Below are 21,164 nucleotides of genomic sequence, written 5' to 3' on the forward strand. Positions count from 1 at the left end.
GGGGAGCGGAGTCTAAGGTGCCGGCTGGTCTTCACCAGAGTCCGCTGCAAGGCAGGATGGGCTTTCTGCGGCAGGCGACGCCCAGGTCGCTACTCCCGACACGGCTCGACCACACAGGTAGCTGGGCAAGGCGAGGTACCGAAGGGTAGGGCGGGAGCGTAGTCAAACGTAGCAGAGGGTCAAGGCAGGCAGCGAAGGTGCGGAGTCAAATAACGTAGCGGAAGGCCTGGATACACGGGTAAGGCTAACAGGCTATAAGGGTCGCTTAATCTCAGGCTAGGTCGCAGTGAAGATCCGGCAGGGAAGTGTGGGAGGTGCAGGGACTTATAATGTGGTGTCAGGTGCAAACACTTATTATGGGCGCACTGGCCCTTTAAATGTCAGAGCTCCGGCGCGCGCGCGCCCTAGGAGACGGGGACGCGCACGCCGGAGCTGAGAGACAGAGGCAGTGGAGGAGTCAGAGAAGCCTGGTAAGTGACAGGCTGGGACTCTCATGCGGGCACGTCCCGCGATGCGAATCCCAGCCCCGCCGACAGCAGGGACAAAGCACCCGCGGCCGGAGCGCGGTCCTTAACAGTAAGAAGTTAATAATGTTCTGTTTTTCTTACAGCCACAGGCCACAGTTCCTCAAACCCAGCAGCCCATGCACCACATGCAGCAGGCAACACAAGGCATGCTTCCTCACCAAGCGCTGGGGCAACAAATGCCACATCAGGCCCCTGGCCAGCCACAGTTGCAGATCTCAGGGCAATCTCTTATGCATCAGGCCCCAGCACAGCAATGGGGCAATCAAATGGCACAGCGGGCACCCATGCCAGGTAAGTCAGAGCAACTCCTGTAAAGCCAGGTTTATTTCTTTACAAGCTAATATAGCATTGCTTAGTTTGTCGCAGTTCTGAAATCACCCAAAATCAATTTGTTTTTTGAGTTTGTAATTCTCTCCCTTACCATGTCCTCTAACTAATTTTTGGTTGAGCAGTTGCTCAGAATGCCTTGCTTCCCTCAGTTCTTCATCACAGCTCTTCCACCCTGCCTACTTTTACAGTACTCCTGTCCCTTCCCCACTCAAAGCTGCTGCAGCTTATTTCTATACATAGCAGAACAGACAGCAACACCTGCTGTATTGCAGTATTCATTACCTGTCTGTTCCTCTGCCTGTGGCATTGTTCAGCATAAGGCAGCATGGTATGAAAACACCTCCTTTGTCCAAATAAACATATATTTGTATATGTGATAGAGGGAGATGTGATGTAGCTTAAGTGGCTTGTGGCTTAACCCCTTCATGACCCAGGGTTTTTCCATTTTTGCACTTTCGTTTTTTCCTCCTTACCTTTAAAAAACCATAATTCTTTCAATTTTGCACCTAAAAATCCATATGATGGCTTATTTTTTACGCCACCAATGTAATGACATCAGTCATTTTACCCAAAAATCTATAGAGAAACGGAAAAAAAATTCATTGTGCGACAAAATTGAAGAAAAAACACAATTTTGTAACTTTTGGGGGCATCCGTTTTACGCAGTACATTTTTCGGTAAAAATGACACTCTCTTTATTCTGTAGGTCCATACGGTTAAAATGATACCCTACTTATATAGGTTTGTTTTTATTGTACTTCTGGAAAAAATCATAACTACATGCAGGAAAATTTATATGTTTAAAATTGTCCTCTTTTGACCCCTATAACTTTTTTATTTTTCTGCATATGGGATGGTATGAGGGCTAATTTTTTGCGTCGTGATCTGAAGTTTTTAGTGGTACCATTTTTGTAATGATCGGACTTTTTGATTGCTTTTTATTCATTTTTTCATGATATAAAAAGTGACCAAAAATACGCTTTTTTGGACTTTGGAATTTTTTTGCGCGTACGCCATTGACCGTACGGTTTAATTAACAATATATTTTTATAATTTGTACATTTCCGCACGTGAAGATACCATATATGTTTATTTTTATTTACACAGTTTTTTTTTTTAAATAGGAAAAGGGGGGTGATTCAAACTTTTATTAGGGAAGGGGTTAAATGATCTTTATTCACTTTTTTTTTGCAGTGTTATAGCTCCTATAGGGACCTATAACACTGCACACACTGATCTTTTACATTGATCACTGGTTTCTCATAGGAAACCAGTGATCAATGATTCTGCCGCTTGACTGCTCATGCCTGGATCTCAGGCACTGAGCAGTCATTCGGTGATCGGACAGCATGGAGGCACGTAGGGATCCTCCGGCTGTCATGTAAGCTGTTCGGGATGCCGCGATTTTGCCGCGGCGAACCCGAACAGCTCCCTGAGCTAACCGGCATTAGTTTACATTCACTTTAGACGCGGCATTCAACTGTGAACGCCGCGTCTAAAGAGTTAATAGCACGCGGCACCACGATCACTGCCGTGCACTATTAGCCACGGGTCCTGCCCGTTGCTAGGTGCCGGGCCCGACCCGCTTTGACGAGGGGCCACACCGTGGCCCCACGTTATAGAATGGGAGCTGACCCATGACATACATGTATGCCATGGGTCGGGAAGGGGTTAAGTGGCTGGTCGGATGTGCTGATATCACTCGGGGCAAGGTTAGAGCTCAGAGATTAGATCGAACCTCACCTCCTGAGACGGCAGAGGATCATGCAATCTCTTAAAACAGAGAGGAGTTGGGATGCTGCTGAGACAACACCACAAAAAGCCACATTCTAAAGCCAGTACAGTTTGTGATAACACTGTATGAGTGTTCTCTGTGTATGTATGTGTGTGTATGTATATATATATCTTGTGGTGATAGATTTATTTAAATACAATTTTCTGATACAGGAATACCCATTTAAATGTGAGCCCAGCCCAATTCATTCTTATCCTTGGTTTACAGATTAAGATTTAGGCATTAACGCTAGAATACAGATCACGGTGCTAAGGGTCACCATGTCTGCTCTCTGCATGGAGAACTAATGAAAGTGAATGAAGTTTCTGGCCACACAAACTGCGAATCACAGTAATCTTTGGAAGCGCGTCCTGTGTTGTGGTTTACAAATTTCAATTGGAATCTCAAGCCAAGAACTGGTCTTTTCCTGTAGGCCCTGCTGTTGGTTGTCTTCAACAAAGAGAGCTGAACGGTTAACAGTTTATTAGGACAATTATTATTAGAACAATTAGCGAAATAGGGACAACGCATTTCAGCAAACACCCATGCCTTCCTCAGGTCCATGTAAAAAAAACATTTCACTGTGTGAGCGATTTGTCTCAGGTCTCTATGGAGCAATAGAGACATAAGCCACCTGACTCACAAAGAAAAGGGGTTTCTGTGCAGACCTGAGGATAACATAGATGAATGGTGAAACTCGTTGCCTCCCCTCTTCAGTTGTTCCTATAAACCGTTAACGGTTCAAGTCTCTGTGGTAACTTAATTGAATAAAACCTACAGCACCGCCTCCAAAAAACAGACCCCCTAAAAGCAAAAACAGACCCCCTGTTTTTTTTTGCTTAAAGTGGTATTCTGCCCCTAGACATCTTAGCCCCTATAACATAGGATGTCTGATCACAGTGGTCCCGCCGCTGGGGACCCCCGCGTTCTCCCTGCTGCACCCGGCATTCGTTTAGAGCATCGGGTGCAGCGCTGGAGGCTCGTGATGTCATGGTCACGCCCCCGCTCGTGACGTCACGATCATGCCCCCTCAATGCTAGTCTATGGCCGTCATGCCCCCTCCCATAGACTTGCATTGAGGGGTCGCTACCGTGACGCCACAAGCCTCCGCCCCGCATCGCCTGACGTTTGCTCCGTGCACCGGATGTTTGGGGTGCCGCTCCAAAGATCTCGGGGGGGTCCCCAACGGCGAGCCCTCCACGATCAGACATCTTATCCCCTATCCTTTGGATAGGGGATAAGATGTCAAGGGGCGGAGTACCCCTTTAAGATTGCGTTTTTCTGTTGTCCTTGGAGGTGGAGGTGGGCAGTGCAGCAGTGCCTACAATAGAGTTGTGCCGTCTCTTAGTTCAACCATTTAAGGTGATTGGGTCGTCCTCAGCCCTAAAATATCACATAATGGAGAACCCCTCTCTTTTTTACTTCCCATCTCATTCCGATTTATCATTTCAGGAGTCATGATGAATGCAGGGCCTCGGGGGCCTGTCCCTCAACCAGGATTACAACAAGTGCAGGCCCAAAGTGTCATGGAAGAGGATATCTTGATGGACCTTATCTGAGAGTAGAGAACTGTGAATCACCCCTCGTTCAGTCTCCATGAATATTACTAGAGAAACTTTGGTACTCATCTACCCCATCACTCCTACACAACTGGCTGATTCCTCTAGAGACCTTCAGATCTACTCCAGAACACTTCTCCCATAGGAATTCTGTGTGCACTTCCATCTCCTTCCACTGTGGGGCAGCACTCAGCCAGGTTGTTCCTGTTTTTTTCCTACTAAAACTCCAGTGATTTGCCTTGGATGATGCAACATGTGGTCTTCAGAACTGAACTCTTTTCACTTATTTAACCCGTTTTTATAACTTGGTGAATAAAAAATAACTCATAAAATGTAGCATAACTCCTCATGTCATTAAATGCAATAACTGCTCCAATAGTAAAATATTAAAACAATTATTTTAGAATTTTTAGTTTGTGTGTTCTTTGATTCGGTTGCATTTGCGTCAAGTTTTATCTTTTTTTATATTACACAAGATGGGCAATAGAGATGAGCGAACTTACAGTAAATTCGATTCGTCACGAACTTCTCGGCTCGTCAGTTGATGACTTATCCTGCGTAAATTAGTTCAGCTTTCAGGTGCTCCGGTGGGCTGGAAAAGGTGGATACAGTCCTAGGAAAGAGTCTCCTAGGACTGTATCCACCTTTTCCAGCCCACGGGAGCACCTGAAAGCTGAACTAACTTATGCAGGAAAAGTCATCAACTGCCGAGCCGAGAAGTTCATGACGAATCGAATTTACTGTAAGTTCGCTCATCTCTAATGGGCAATATAGAATCGATAGTAGCTAGCGGATATTGCATACAACATGTCTGTAAAGATAATCTAGCACTTCCTCCATGGCTGCTGTTACGGACAAAAAGGATCAGACACAATGGATTTTAGTTTACCCAATCCTTTATTCTTAAAGGGGTACTCCGCTGCTCAGCGTTTGGAACAAACTGTTCCGAACTCTGGAGCTGGCGCCGGGAGCTCGTGACGTCATAGCCCCGCCCCCTCATGACGTCACGGCCATGCCCCCTCAAAGCAAGTCTATGGGAGGGGGCGTGACATTCGTCACGCCCCCTCCCATAGACTTGCATTGAGGGGGCTGGGCGTGACATCACACGGGGGCGGAGTTGTGACGTCACAATACTCCATCCCCATGGTCGGGAGGCATAACATTAGAGCCTCCAGCGTTTCCTGCTAGATTGCGGGGCTACCCCACCGATCAGACATCTTATCCCCTATCCTTTGGATAGGGGATAAGATGTCTTGGGGCCGGAGTACCCCTTTAAGTTGACTTTATATGTAACAATTCTGTATGTGGAAGCGGGTGCACTGGCTACATCGTTATTTTTTATATATTTTTGGTTTAAATGAGGATCCCAGGATTGTTGACTTGCATATGATTTATAAACACAAGTTGTTTCAATTAGATGTGGTTTATTGTTTTTCTATTGCTTTAGCATTTCTTTAGAAAATGAAGAAAGAAAAGCAGTCTACGCTCTCAATAGGCGGTCACAACGCACACACTACATTATACTGCAGCATCCATAGGACTGTGGATCATGCTGGGTATGAAGGTGGTCTGAGCCAGGCAGGACTTTTCCTGAGATATTTGTGCAGTTTTACACTTCGGAAAATGAAGATTTTTTTTTTTCTTAAATGCGATAAAAAAAAATAAAACACAGGTGAGCGCAAGATAGAATGGCAATATTGTTAACAACCCAGGCAGTGGTAATCCCATGGGAAAGATCATTTTTGGGCAAAACTTTTTATGGTGGTTATCCAGACTCCTCTATTCATCTGGAACAACCCAGAAACGTTCACGCCCTATGTTACTTGCCTAAACCCAGCCCAGCATAAGGATCGGTAAAGATGATGAGTACAATTCTTGTAGAACTGATTGTCATATACCAAATACTGAATCTCATTGCTTTTTAGCCTCTATCCGGTAATAACTTCCACGTAGTTGGCAGGATAGAGGCCCACTTGACCATGATCAGTCACTCCTTTACACCAGCCTTGTTCATCCTCATCTTCAATCTTTGTGAGTTCGTCACCTGTTAACAACAGTTTAGTTAGAAATGTACCGTACTGTAAGGATAGTCATATGTAGTGAATACTGTTCAGCGGGAAATACACTGTGTATTCTTCTATGAGCAGACACACAGGGCTACCCACGGAACCCCTGTGTGTGCAGTAAGGATTGGAGGCGGGCCAGGCACGTGTCAGTTACATCGGCTCGTTGGCTCCATTCCGAACCTCACTGCCCACACAGGGCTGCCAATGGGTAGCCCTGTGTGTCTGCTCATAGGAGAATACACAGTGTATTTGCCGCTGCACAGCGTAAAATACGCTGTATATAAGCTACGTGAGACCCTACTATAAGGGTGTTAAAAAGACGCAAGACTTAAGAACCAAGCACAATGGTCAATGCAATCTAGGCTCCTTAAAAGAGTTGTATGGTGAAAGAAACTCCCTTTTGTATGGTGTTAAAAAGTAACATTAAGTTATTTACTTGTATAATGTTATAAGGCATACTGTACAAATCTCTCCGTATCAGCTAAACTGTTTGACTTGTAGCTGTGACGTCCTTTAACACTCTGTGAATGCAGTCTGCTCCCCACTCCCCTCCTGTCTGCTCAGGGAGAGACCAGAAATGTGAAGGGGGGAACTTATATTACTGCTTTAAGGCAGAAGGAAGCCTTTCTCAGTCACAATAGTTCTTATCAGAACATTTTCACTGCTGTCTTATCTAAGAAAGGCTTTCTTCTGTCTTAAAGTCTAATGAGCTGCAATATGAGCTACCCCCCCCCCCCCCCCCTTCACTTCAATGGTCTCTCCCTGAGCAGACAGGAGAAGAGAGGGAAGCAGGTACCCGAGCTCTTGCTTTCAGAGATTGTGACAGCATGTCACAGCTACAAGAGAGACAGCTGAGCTGATATGGAGATCTGTGCAGTATGGCTAATACCATTATATTAATAAGTTGCTTTATTATATTTTTTACACCATACACAGGTTATTTTGCGGGACAACCCCTTTTCATATGCTCAGATATGATCACCTATATATAATGTGTAAGTTACAGGTCTGGAGGCCACTGTTAGATCCCAGGCAACCATGACAACCCTTCAGCACCCCATGGTGGCTTTGCAGGAAGAAAGAGGTGTTCAGGAGACAGATGTATCGCCCACCTTGCTGAGATCATTGTTTTCCAAACAGTGTGTCTCCAGCTGTTGCAAAACTACAACTCCCATCAGGAGGGACTAATATAATATATCACATATCAAGTGACATAAGAGATGTTGTGGGGGGTTGTTTTTTGTATAGTGTTTGGAGCTCAAGTGGGTGAAGCATGACTAAGAAAGGAGTGGTGGGAGTAATCTAGTCATGCACATGGCACCCACAGCTATTACTAGTAACCTAAAGGGCTGTTTAATTGAATTTTTTTCTTCCAGAGACATTTAGGAGCAATAAACTATACCAGTGACCTATAGGAATCAAATCGACTCACGTACTATATCTTAAAGGCAGCCACAGTTTTCCGTAGCCTGAAGATAAGGTATGTCCCTTTAAAGGGAACCTGTTACCATGAAAATACTATGTAATCAATTGGCATAATGTAACTATGCAATCTCTTGGCATCATGCACTAGAGCAGCAGAAGCTGAGTAGAGTGAGAATATTATTTATCATTAATTGAAATAAATCTGATCATTTCATGCTGAGGAGTCCAGTGGGTGGTCCTAGTATTTAGTGGCACTGCCCACTGGACTCAAGAATAGAAGGAGCAGGGAATTCAATCAATAAGTTACAAGTTATTCTAATTCTTTTCATATATATTTATATTATATGTATATGTATATAGGTATAAAAATGAAGGAAGAGCCGCACACCAGGTGGCACAAGAGGTGGTGGGTGCAAGCAGTCGCAGGGACCCCGGTCCTGGGTTCAACAGGGTAGATAGCAAAAAAAAAAGGAATTGACTGCAGCACACCGACGTATCCAGTAAAAAATGTTGTAGCTTTATTCCATGTTGTAGCTTTATTCCATGTTGTAGCTTTATTCCATGTTGTAGCTTTATTCCATGTTGTAGCTTTATTCGTCCTTGTATCTATGGAATAAAGCTACAACATTTTTTACTGGATACGTCGGTGTGCTGAAGTCAATTCCTTTTTTTTGCTATAATATATATAAATATAAAATTATTTATTATACACACACACATATACAGTGTGTGTGTGTGTGTGTGTGTGTGTGTGTGTGTGTGTGTGTATATATATATATATATATATATATATATATATATATATATATATATATCTTTCAGAAGGAACTAAATCAGCAGGATCCGATTTTTTTTTTATTTACCTCTTACCTCAGCTATCTTAGGCTATGTTTACATGGTGGAATTTCTGCTATTCCGCTCAAATTCCGAACAGAAAAGCAGACTGAACTTTTTGCAGTTTTGCGAAAGTTCGGTGCACTAAGAACAGAATTCCGCCCAAAAATTTAATTCTGCACAATGAAATTCCACTGTGTAAATGGGACAGCGGAATCTCATTGACTCAGACTTGTTTTATTTAGGCTCTTTTTGAGGCCAAAAAGAAAAAAAAAGTGTTAACTTTTGTGGCTTAGGCTGCTTTCACACTATGAAGTTCACCCGTTAATAAACGTATGTTATTATTTTTATTAACAAACGTTTAATAATGGGTGAATTAAGGGATGCTACAAAACATCAGTCATGTACTGGACGTTTTTACACCTCTGCCACAGTATGCGCTGGCGGGGGTATAGATATATACTTATAAATACGCTGGCAGGGTCACAGTATGCGCTGGCGGGGGTATAGATATATACTTATAAATGCGCTGGCAGGGTCACAGTATGCGCTGGCGGGGGGTATAGATATATACTTATAAATACGCTGGCAGGGTCACAGTATGCGCTGGCGGGGGTATAGATATATACTTATAAATGCGCTGGCAGGGTCACAGTATGCGCTGGCGGGGGGTATAGATATACTTATAAATGCGCTGGCAGGGTCACAGTATGCGCTGGCGGGGGTATAGATATATACTTATAAATGGGCTGGCGGGGATCATATTTTTATTAACGCGCTGGCGGGGGCTAGATATATAGCACCCTATGTCCCCCCCCCCCCCCCCAATAAAGACTTTTTATATATATATGTCCCCTCACATTGTCCATTTTTAAAACCCCAGGGGGATCCCTGATTGGCTCCTCAGTGCCGGCCATTCAGGGATCCCCGCTGGGAATTTAAAAAAGAACGTAAAAAATACATCGTGATCGCAGGGTTGCGGACCATGCCGCCCGCTCCCCTGCTTAATAACTTCTGATCGCATCGGGTGTCAGAAGTGAGACCTGGTGCGATCAATGCCTCAGCCCCTGTACTACAACCCCCATCATGGAACAGAGTCTGTTCCATGATGGGGGTAGTAGTACAAACACTAATGTTACCTCACCAGCTGTCGGCACACCTCTTCTGAGCATGCTCAGTAAAAATAATGTCCGTTATAATAACGAGCATTAACGGGTGTATTATCTAACGTATGTCGGCCATAGACTTCAATGTTAAAAATAACATACGTTAATATACCAGTTTCTTGTGACATGCGAAAAATTAGCGCATGTCACGTTATTTCTCCCGTCACAACTAACGTACGTTAGTCATGAGGGGCTATAACGTGTGACAAAGGGTAAACGAAAAACCCATTGACTTTAATGGGGTTGTTTAACGTGTGTTAATAATTATGTTTCAGACGTACCTGTATTAACGGGAGAACCTCATCACGTGAAAGCAGCCTTATTTTCAAAAGTGTGTTTGGTCTTTTGAAAATTTGGGGCAAATAGCACATCATTTAATACCAGGTTTACTCGGTATTAACTGAAACTCTTTGTGCAGCAGAAAGTTGTACTTTGAAAATTGGGTGTTAATAGCACAAAAAGCCTAGCAACGCCCCTTTTAAAAAACATTTGGCTAATGGCGCTAAATCGGGTGCTAAATATCTGAGTATGTGGCAGAATTTCAGGCGGGAGGTCCTAGTGCTGCTGAAACGTGCAAATGTGAGGAATGGCTGCCCATGTTTTACTGGTGGATATTTCACACATACTGTAGTCCACCGTGTAAACATAGCTTAAAGGGGTGCTCCATCGTTCTGAACATTTTGTTCAGAACGCTCGGTGGTTGAAGGCCGTGATCGTGACGTCACGACCACACACCCTCCATTCATTTCCATGGGAGGGGGCTTGTCAGCCAACACCCCCCCCCCCCTTCCATAGACATGAATGGAGGGGGATCATGCCCACTGCCCCAGGAACCCAGCGTTTGTTTACAATGTCCCAGTGCTTCGGGAGATAGCGGGGGGCTCCAGCAATGGGACCCCTGTGATCAGACATCTTATCCCCTATCCTTTAGATATGTCTAGCAGCGGAGTACCCCTTAAAATCATCTTATATGCACACTATAACAGCATTACACCTAAAATCTGAATTCACATTCAAGGGACTACTTAGAGCCCACTCAGATCTGACCAGAAGAACCCCCCAAAACACCTATTTTCGGGTACATGTGTAAAAGCTATTTCTCCTTCGAGGACCATTTTGCAAGGCGATTCCGCTAAGAACTGAATTGTTGGAAAGTATGTAAAAATATAAGAATGGATGGTGAAGGAGAGAAAAACTAATCTACAGGGATCATTTATGTCAGTGTTTTCCAAACAGTATGGCGAGATTTATCAAAACCTGTGCAGAGGAAGAGTGGTGCAGTTGACCATAGCAACCAATCAGATCGCTTCTTTAATTTTTCACAGGCCTCTTCCAAAATGAAAGAAGCGATCTGATTGGTTGCCACGCGCAACTGCACCACTCTTCCTCTGCACAGGTTTTGATAAATCTCCCCCTGTGTCTCCAGCTGTTGCAAAACCAGAGCTGTTTATTAACTTTATAGACGCCAATGCATTTCTGAGTGGAATCTGCAGAAACACTGAACAGATTTAATGTTTCTGATGACGGAGGAATCTGGATTGAAATCAATGGGACTTTGCGTAAATTCTGCCATGTGAACAAGGCCTGGATGGGTCCTACTGTATGGTATAAGATGCAATGTCCTTACCTGCTTTAAAACTGAGCTCATCAGATTCCTGTCCGGAATAATCGTATACGGCCCGTACCCGCACTCCGGGGACATTTATTGGAGGTTTTTTCATACTGTGAACCAGATAAAAGGATTTTTATTATAAGGTTCTTGTAGAGGACGCAGGCTCTTCTAGTCCTACCCAGTGGATATGGAATTCCCCGAGATAAGATCATTCACACATAGGCCCTCATTTACTTAGAAAATCGGGTTGTTAGTCTATGTTGCTTTCTTACCCGACTGCTTTTTTCCCCTGGTATTTATTATTATGTCGCATCCTGTTTGTCGCACGTGGGTTTTGTTGGTTTTGGTTTCCAACTCCTCTGAGCTTTCGGGAAAAAATCCACAACAATTCAACAAATTCGGGTTGGAAACCTTAATAAATACGTGGGAAAGCTCAGAAATGTCGGGTAACGCCCCTTTTTCGGGTTTGGGAGAATCCACATCGGGTCCGTCGGGAAAAAATGTCGCATAGTGTCGCAGACTGGCGCACGATGTCTGCGACATGGTGCAGACAAAGATGCGCCAAAAAAACCCGACAAAAGACGTCGGGTTTAGAATAGTAAATGAGGGCCATTGTTTTCTGAAGAATTTTCAGACACTAAAACAATACAATCTGCCAAATCTAGAAGTCTCCGAATTTCTGCATGGGTATTTTCAGGGCTTCTTGTTGGCTAATGCTAGGTTTCCACACAGATTTTTTTTCTGGAGTTTTTTTTGGATAACTGCCACAGTCATTTTTGAGCCAAAGCCAGAAGTGTATTTAAAGGGGTACTCTGGTGGAAAACTTTTTTTTTTTTTTTTTTAAATCAACTGGTTCCAGAAAATTAAACAGATTTGTAAATTAGAGAAAAAAGGAGGAGCCCACACCTCAAGGACAATGGTATTTTATATAGTTGAAATAGATTTGGCTGAGACCGTGCTTCAATTATAAAGAATAATAAAATGTACATGGCATTATACTTCTCCTTCCTACTGGATCCACTTCTGACTTTGGCTCAAAAACTACAGTGGCAGTTTTCCAAAAAACGTTTTATGAATAGCAGGGAACATCCTGTCATTTCATCTTCTCCTGTCTGTTAGTTTGGGGTGTGGATCGGCTGATCAAGCAGTTCGGCATGGAGATTGGTTATTTTCGGATGTATTTTGATAATCTATAATCTTACCTGCCTTCGGTGGGTGTCACGCTATATAACTTCACTTTTTCCTCTTTCACTTTTTTCTTTTTTACTATCTGTTGCTCAACCTCCGGGTTCCATTCCTATGGATGGAAAAAGAAGTTAACATGTTACTCTAAAGCAGTGTTTCCAGACTAGTGTGCCTCCAGCTGTTGTAAAACTACAACCTATAGTCTTGCACCACTTGGAAGCCCACTGGTTGGGAAACAGGACTCTGAAGAATACATCATGCAGCACGGAGGCTCTTTACTTTCCCATGTGCCAGTAATGCAACCACTTGCACCAACCTTTAAGGGTATGTTCACACTGCGTAATTCCACTAGCAGGATTCTGCACAGTGAACATTAAAGGGGTACTCCGGCGCTAAGACATCCTATCCCCTATCCAAAGGATAGGGGATAAGATGCCTGATCGCGGGGGTCCCGATCAGGCATCTTATCCACTATCCTTTGGATAGGGGATAAGATGTCTTTGCGCCGGAGTACCCCTTTAAAGTACCCCCTTTTTTTTTTATCAACTGGTGCCAGAAAGTTAAACAGATTTGTAAATTACTTCTATTAAAACATCTTAATCCTTCCAGTACTTATCAGCTGCTGTATGCTCCTGAGGAAGTTCTTTTCTTTTTTAAATTTCTTTTCTGTCTGACCACAGTGCTCTCTGCTGACACCTCTGTCTGTCTCAGGAACTGTCAAGAGCAGGATAAGTTTGCTATGGGGATTTGCTCCTGCTCTTGAAAGTTCCTGAGACAGACAGAGGTGTAAGCAGAGAGCACTGTGGTCAGAGAGAAAAGACATTTAAAAAAGAAAAGAACTTCCCGTGGAGCATACAGCTGCTGATTAGTACTGAAAGGGTAAAGATTTTTTAATAGAAGTTATTTACAAATCTGTTTAACTTTCTGGCACCAGTTGATTTAAAAAAAAAAAAAAAAAAAAAAATATATATATATATATATATATATATATATATATATATATATATATATATATATATATATATATATTGTTTTTCACCAGAGTACACCTTTAATATCAGTGTGAATGGGTCTTCCGCGAGACTCGTTCACACTGAGGAATTTCAGCGGCGGACAATTCCGCCGCTGAAAATTGATTTACGCAAAGAAAGAACATGTATTTCGGCGGCCGCCGCCAGATGGAATCTCCGTTCGCGGAATTCTGCAAGCGGAGATTCTGTTTAAAATCTAAATGGTAACACCGCACCTGTCCTCGGGTTGTGTGTAGTATTACAACTTGGCTCCATTCACGTCAATGGAACATACACAACCTGAGGACAGGTGCTGTGCTGTTTTTAAAAGAAATTAGCTCTGTGTTTCTATTCCTGGACATCCCCTTTAATGCTGTGTGATGAAGGGGAAGTGGCAACCACTCTAAGTTGCCTAAAAATATTGCTCAGGCAAGTAACACGTAATATTTAAAGGGGTTATCGAGGAAAAAAACTTTTTTTTTATATATATATATATATATATATATATATCAACTGGCTCCAGAAAGTTAAACAGATTTGTAAATGACTTCTATTAAAAAATCTTAATCCTTTCAGTACTTATGAGCTTCTGAAGTTAAGGTTGTTCTTTTCTGTCTAAATGCTCTCTGATGACACGTGTCTCGGGAACTGCCCAGTTTAGAAGAGGTTTACCATGGGGATTTGCTTCTAAACTGGGTGGTTCCCGAGACACGTGTCATCAGAGAGCATTTAGACAGAAAAGAACAACCTTAACTTCAGAAGCTCATAAGTACTGAAAGGATTAAGATTTTTTTAATAGAAGTAATTTACATATCTGTTTATCTTTCTGGAGCCAGTTGATATATTAAACATTTTTTTTCCCTGGATAACCCCTTTAATAATGTACATTCAGAAGTGTGTATGTCTGTAAGGCATTCTTTGTATTTGTCTGTTAACTTCACATTAAAGGCCAGCGTTCGGAAGTAAATGTTCCGAACGCTGTTTTCACACTGTGGGGAACGGCCACGCCCCTCGTGTCATCACGGCCACGCCCACTCAATGTAAGTCTATGGGAGGGGGCGTGACATCCGTCACGCCCCCTCCAATAGACTTACATTGAGGGGGCGTGGCCATGATGACACAAGGGGCGTGGCCGATCCCCACAGTGTGAAAACAGCGTTCGGAACATTTACTTCCGAACGCTGGCCAGTGAAGTACCCCTTTAAGTTTACATTACACCTCACCTCCAGTTGGGGCCAGTTCATTAACATCCCGGGGCCACGTTTATTCCTCCACCACTTCAAATCATCCTGGTCACTGACAGCCAAAATGGCTTCGTTCAGGTCGCCATATACCGTCATTATACTGTATAGCAGAAAAAGACATCATCACTGCAGCCCCCCATCTGTACAGTCTGTGTGTTCTTATATTGTCCAGTATATGAAATATTATACAATTACTTAAACCATATCTGGGTCAGACCCCGACCAATCAGTAAAACTAGTGGGGAGAGAAATGCGCAGCTGTATGCTTCTCTCTCCGCTCTGTGTCTGTGCGGGCCGGGCGGACAAATAGACTTTCATTAATTTTCGCCCCGGTCACGTGATACAGAGCAGAAAGAGAATTCGCTAAGTGCGCACTTCTTCCTGTTTTTTTTCTAGAGTTCGGTCAGGGTCTGACCAATAAAAAACGTTTCATACGTCTCTATGACATATCAAAAGTTTTTTTTTTTATAATGATAGGTCCACTTTTATATTATAGACATGGAGGGATGTCGCTGTAGGAGAGAAAACAGCTGCACTGGGGCCTTTCTGCCACACACAAAAGACACAAGTAAAATAGGGTCCCAGTTGAGACCCTCATTATATGGATAAGAGGATACTAAAATAGTAGAGAGGAGCTGAAAATGATAAAGAACTTACTATACTCATGTGCCCTTAAATCCGATTTAGGGTATGTTTACACATGTATATTTTGCTGTACATTTTGCTGCAGATTTTCCACAGCTGATTTTGCTGCTCATCGACTTCAACAGGTAGCAAAATCTGCTTCAGAAAATATGCAGCAAAAAATACATGTGTTAACATTCCCTTAATCAGATGTAAAAAAAAAAAAAAAAAAATTTAAAATTTCCAGTGGAAAACTATTATTTTTTTCTTTTTTTTTTTTCTTTTAAATCAACTGGGCCATAAAGTTAAACATATTTGTAAATTACTTCTGTTAAAAAAATCTTAATCCTTCCAGTACTTATTAGCTGCTGAATACTACAGAGGAAATTATTATATTTTGACATCATCACCACAGTGCTCTCTGCTGACATCTCTGTCCATTTTAGGAACTGTCCAGAGTAGCATATGTTTGCTATGGGGATTTTCTCCTACTCTGGACAGTTCTTAAAATGGACAGAGATGTCAGCAGAGAGCACTGTGGTCATGATGTCAGCAGAGAGCCCTGTGTTCCAAAAAGAAAAGAATTTCCTCTGTAGTATTCAGCAGCTAATAAGTACTGGAAGGATTAAGATTTTTTTTATAGAAGTAATTTACAAATCTGTTTAACTTTCTGGCACCAGTTGATTAAAAAAAAAAAAAAAAAAGTTTTCCACCGGAGTACCCCTTTAAGATCAGCTAGGCTATGTTCATACGCACTCATTTTATTGTTTTCAATGGGAATATGCACCGCAGTTCCCATTGTGAGTTATTGCCTTTTCAATACATCGGAATAAGTGACTTGTCACTTATATAGAGTAAATGAGTTGGAAAAGCGCTGACCACCAAGAAGTGCCATTGAATGGGACCAATCTGCAGCCATGACAGGTAGTAAAATAGGCTACGCTTTGGAATTTCTACATATTCTAATTTTCCTTCAGGAATAGATGAACTGTGTGATCATAGCTATAGGGTTAGAGTTGCCCCTTAGCCAGTAGGTAACAAGTCTGCCCAGTAATTGCTACTTGGTGCCAGTGCACCAATGCCAGATTGTAATGATCCTCTTACTGCCCTAGATCAGCAAAGATGCATAAATCAACCTCTTTACTGCTCTAGAACAGTGGTCTCCAAACAATGGCCCTCCAGATGTTGCAAAACTACAACTCCCAGCATGCCCAGACAGCCGATGGCTGTCTGGGCATGCTGGGAATTGTAGTTTTGCAACATCTGCAGGGCCACAGTTTAAAGACCGCTACTCTAGACCACCAGGGATGTAGGGATGCTGACATTAAAGGGGTAAAACACATTAAAGGTGAAAAACATTTTTTTTTTTTTTCACATCAACTGGCTCCAGAAAGTTAAACAGATTTGTAAATGACTTCTATTAAAAAGGTTTAATCCTTCCAGTATTTATCAGCTGCTGAAGTTGAGTTCTGTTCAGTCTGACCACAGTGCTCTCTGCTGACACCTCTGTCCATGACAGAAACTGTCCAGAGCAGGAGAGGTTTGCTATGGGGATTTGCTCCTACTCTGGACAGTTCCTGAGACAGACAGAGGTGTGAGGTCAGACTGGAAAGAACAACTTAAAGTGGTACTCCGGTGAAAACCTTTTTTCTTTTAAATCAACTGGTGGCAGAAAGTTAAACATATTTGTAAATTACTTCTATTAAAAAATCTTAATCCTTCCTGTACTTATTAGCTGCTGAATACTACGGAGGAAATTCTTTTCTTTTTGGAATGCTCTCTGATGACATCACGAGCACAGTTCTCTCTGCTGACATTATTATAATAATAATAATGATGCTTTATTTATTGTTGTCCTTAGTGGGATTTGAACCCAAGTCCCCAGCACTGCAAGGCAGCAGTGCTAACCACTGAGCCACCATGCTGCCCTTAGCATACATCTGCTATACATCTGCTATACATCTGCTATACATCTGCTATGCATCTGCTATGCATCTGCTATGCATCTGCTATGCATGGTTGCTGAAATGGACAGAGATGTCAGCAGAGAGCACTGTGCTTGTGATGTCATCAGTGTTCCTAAAAGAAAGGAATTTCCTGTAGCATTCAGCAGCTAATAAGTACTGGAAGGATTAAGATTTTTTAATAGAAGTAATTTACAAATATGTTTAACTTTCTGCCACCAGTTGATTTAAAAGAAAAAAGGTTTTCACGGGAGTACCCCTTTAACTTCAGCAGCTGATAAGTACTGGAAGGATTAAGATTTTTTTTTTAAGTTGTTCTTTCCAGTCTGACCTCAGTGCTCTCTGCTGACACCTCTGTCTGTCTCAGGAATTGTCCAGAGTAGGAGCAACTCCCCATAGCAAACCTATCCTGCTCTGGACAGTTACTGTCATGGACAGAGGTGTCAGCAGAGAGCACTGTGGTCAGACACAAAAGAACAACTGAACTTCAGCAGCTGAAAAGTACTGGAAGGATTAGGATTTTTTAATATAAGTAATTTACAAATTTGTTTCTGGAGCCAGTTGATATGAAACTTTTTTTTTTCCACCGGAGCACCCCTTTAACTTCTTCCCTACCCTAGCCCACAAGGGATGCTTACATTAACCATTTCACTGCCCTAGAGCACAAGGAATATGCTGGTAAGGCTATGTCCACATGGCACCATTTTTGCCGAATATTCCGTCCACGGGAGGCACTCGGTGCTAGGACTGCTCGGTAATGCGTTGTCTCCATAGACGGCAATGGATTTCCGAGTGGAAATGCATTGTTTCCACTGCGTAAATTCCGCTATGTACACGGTGCAGCAAAATCCCATGGAAAACAATAGGACTCTGCTGCAATAGAATTTCCGAGGGGAATTTTTGAGCCAGATTTCATTCAGAAATTCCCCCGTGTGAAAAAGGCCTTAGGAGGAAATCTTACCTCTCATTATTGGTGATGTCCAGGTGCTTGTGTATAGAGTGCAGAGCCTGTTTAAAGAACTGTATTTTCTTCTGCTCCTGTTGCTGGCTTTGGTCAAACACGGTTTCCATTTCCTCCATGTATTTGGGATTATATTTATTGAGTTCTTGTAGGGATTTCTCATATCTTTGCTTTACCTAGAGGTGATACAGGAAAGGGTTAAGGTCAAGATGATCTATATCGATCTAGATCTATTACAGTCATTGGGGGGCAGATGAATAAAAACGGACAGTCTAAAAATCCACCAGATCTATTAATCTTTAGATTGTCTAGTCTACGTTTAGACTATGTTTTGTTTTGTTTTTTGGCTTACTTATGTGCCAACAATGTTTGCCAAAATTTGGTGCATATTTAGTGTATAAGCATCACATGTACAGTCATGGCAGTAAATGTTGTCACCCCTGAAATTTTTCAAGAAAATGAAGTATTTCTCACAGAAAAGGATTGCAGTAACACATGTTTTGCTATACACATGTTTATTCCCTTTGTGTGTATTGGAACTAAACCAAAAAAGGGAAGAAAAAAGCAAATTGGACCTAATGTCACCAAACTCCAAAAATGGCCTGGACAAGATTATTGGCACCCTTTCAAAATTGTGGAAAAATGTAATTGTTTCAAGCAGGTGATGCTCCTTTAAACTCACCTGGGGCAAGTAACAGGTGTGGGCAATATAAAAATCACACCTGAAAGCAGATAAAAAGGAGAGAAGTTCACTTAGTCTGCATTGTGTGTCTGTGTGTGTCACACTAAGCATGGACAACAGAAAGAGGAGAAGAGAACTGTCTGAGGAGTTGAGAACCAAAATTGTGGAAAAATATCAACAATCTCAAGGTTACAAGTCCATCTCCAGAGATCTAGATTTGCCTTTGTCCACAGTGCGCAACATTATCAAGAAGTTTGCAACCCATGGCACTGTAGGTAATCTCCCTGGGCGTGGACGGCAGAGAATAATTGATGAAAGATGTCAACGCAGGATAGTCCGGATGGTGGATAAGCAGCCCCAAACAAGTTCCAAAGATATTCAAGCTGTCCTGCAGGCTCAGGGAACATCAGTGTCAGCGCGAACTATCCGTCAACATTTAAATGAAATGAAACGTTATGGCAGGAGACCCAGGAGGACCCCACTGCTGACACAGAGACATAAAAAAGCAAGACTACATTTTGCCAAAATGAACTTGAGTAAGCCAAAATCCTTCTGGGAAAACGTCTTGTGGACAGATGAGACCAAGATAGAGCTTTTTTGTAAAGCACATCATTCTACTGTTTACCGAAAACGGAATGAGGCCTACAAAGAAAAGAACACAGTACCTACAGTGAAATATGGTGGAGGTTCAATGATGTTTTGGGGATGTTTTGCTGCCTCTGGCACTGGGTGTCTTGAATGTGTACAAGGCATCATGAAATCTGAGGATTGCCAACGGATTTTGGCTCGCACTGTACAGCCCAGTGTCAGAAAGCTCAGTGTGCGTCTGCAGGACAATGACCCCAAGCATACGTCAAAAAGCCCCCAGAAATGGATGGCAACAAAGTTCTGGAGAGTTCTGAAGTGGCAGCAATGAGTCCACATCTAAATCCCATTGAACACCTGTGGAGAGATCTTAAAATTGTTGTTGGTAAAAGGCGCCTTCCAATAAGAGAGACCTGGAGCAGTTTGCAAAGGAAGAGTGGTCCAACACTCCGGCTGAGAGGTGTAAGAAGCTTATTGATGGTTATAGGAAGCGACTAATTTCAGTAAATTTTTTCCAAAGGGCGTGCAACCAAATATTAAGTTACGGGTGCCAATAATTTTGTCCAGCCTATTTTTGGAGTTTGGTGTGACATTATGTCCAATTAGCTTTTTTTCCCCTCCTTTTTTGATTTAGTTCCAATACACACAAAGGGAATAAACATGTGTATGGCAAAATATGTGTCACTGCAATCCTTTTCTGACGCCCCTTCCCATAGACTTGCATTGAGGGGGGGGGAGCGTGACATCATGAGAGGGCGGGGCATGATATCACGAGCTCCCGGTGCCGGCTCCAGCATTCAGAACTGTTTGTTCCAAACGCTGAGCAGCAGAGTACCCCTTTAATGCTATATTTAAGATTTAAAGTAGTATACAGTATAAATATAATTAACAAGCAAACTGCAGTGCACTTTTTGTGTAAAATAAGAAGCTTGAGCATATCGTACTTATCTCTCCCAGTTCAGCGCCAGCGCTCAACCTGATGACGAGCTTTTGTTGCCCCGCAGAACCTGTTCTGAACCCGCTGGGGCCAGTCTCAGAGGCTATAGTTATTTGGAAATGTCATCAGCAGAGCAGGGAGAGCGCATCATCAGGATATGTAACCAGAGGGACTGGGATGAATTAGTCAAATTAGAAGACAACATGGTTGGTTAACATTTCTCAGATCAAATTCTTCCTTCCTTAGGATTTCAAAAGAGAACGTTGGTTCCCATGGTCCAAAATGGTGGATCTACGTGCAAACTGTACCTACTGTTATAGGCGAATTAGGAGGAGTAATAATGAGAGAATGGGCGGCTTGTTGTACTGGGGCTTTCCTGTCATCTTTATTCTACAGCAGTGTTTCCCTCCCAGTATGACACAAGCTGTTGCAAAACTACAATTCCCAGCATGCCCAGACAGCCAACGGCTGTCTGGGCATGCTGGGAGTTGTAGTTTTGCAACAGCTCGAGTCACAGTGCTTGGGAAACACTGTTCTTACAAGGCAACTGTATATGGGATTCCTTCAGACCATTGTGGGAGATTTATCAAAACCTATACAGAGGAAAACTATCCCTTTAAAGGGTACCTCTCATCAAAAAAACTTTTGATATATTATAGATTAATGTATGCAGAATAAC

The 21,164-nt window shown here is 42.6% G+C and overlaps 2 protein-coding genes across 8 annotated transcripts in view; one reads left to right on the forward strand and one right to left on the reverse strand.

The window, feature by feature from the left end:
- The window catches only part of MED25 (mediator complex subunit 25), a 53,853-nt gene extending 49,260 nt beyond the window's left edge, over window positions 1-4,593 (forward strand). For all 4 annotated transcript variants that reach the window (XM_056541911.1, XM_056541914.1, XM_056541913.1 and 1 more), the window contains exons 19-20: window positions 611-818; window positions 4,084-4,593. In XM_056541911.1, coding sequence (XP_056397886.1) covers window positions 611-818; window positions 4,084-4,190 — 315 coding nt within the window. In that variant the 3' untranslated portion in view covers window positions 4,191-4,593. The remainder of the gene's footprint in view (window positions 1-610; window positions 819-4,083) is intronic.
- A 993-nt stretch (window positions 4,594-5,586) lies between these two features.
- Window positions 5,587-21,164, reverse strand: part of LOC130294663 (protein kinase C and casein kinase substrate in neurons protein 1-like) — a 115,581-nt gene continuing 100,003 nt past the window's right edge. For all 4 annotated transcript variants that reach the window (XM_056544853.1, XM_056544852.1, XM_056544855.1 and 1 more), the window contains 5 exons: window positions 18,282-18,457; window positions 14,712-14,832; window positions 12,496-12,590; window positions 11,309-11,403; window positions 5,587-6,234 (listed from right to left, as the gene is read on the reverse strand). In XM_056544853.1, coding sequence (XP_056400828.1) covers window positions 6,119-6,234; window positions 11,309-11,403; window positions 12,496-12,590; window positions 14,712-14,832; window positions 18,282-18,457 — 603 coding nt within the window. In that variant the 3' untranslated portion in view covers window positions 5,587-6,118. The remainder of the gene's footprint in view (window positions 6,235-11,308; window positions 11,404-12,495; window positions 12,591-14,711; window positions 14,833-18,281; window positions 18,458-21,164) is intronic.

The sequence above is a fragment of the Hyla sarda genome, chromosome 10, assembly GCF_029499605.1.
Source record: "Hyla sarda isolate aHylSar1 chromosome 10, aHylSar1.hap1, whole genome shotgun sequence".
Taxonomy (NCBI): domain Eukaryota; kingdom Metazoa; phylum Chordata; class Amphibia; order Anura; family Hylidae; genus Hyla; species Hyla sarda.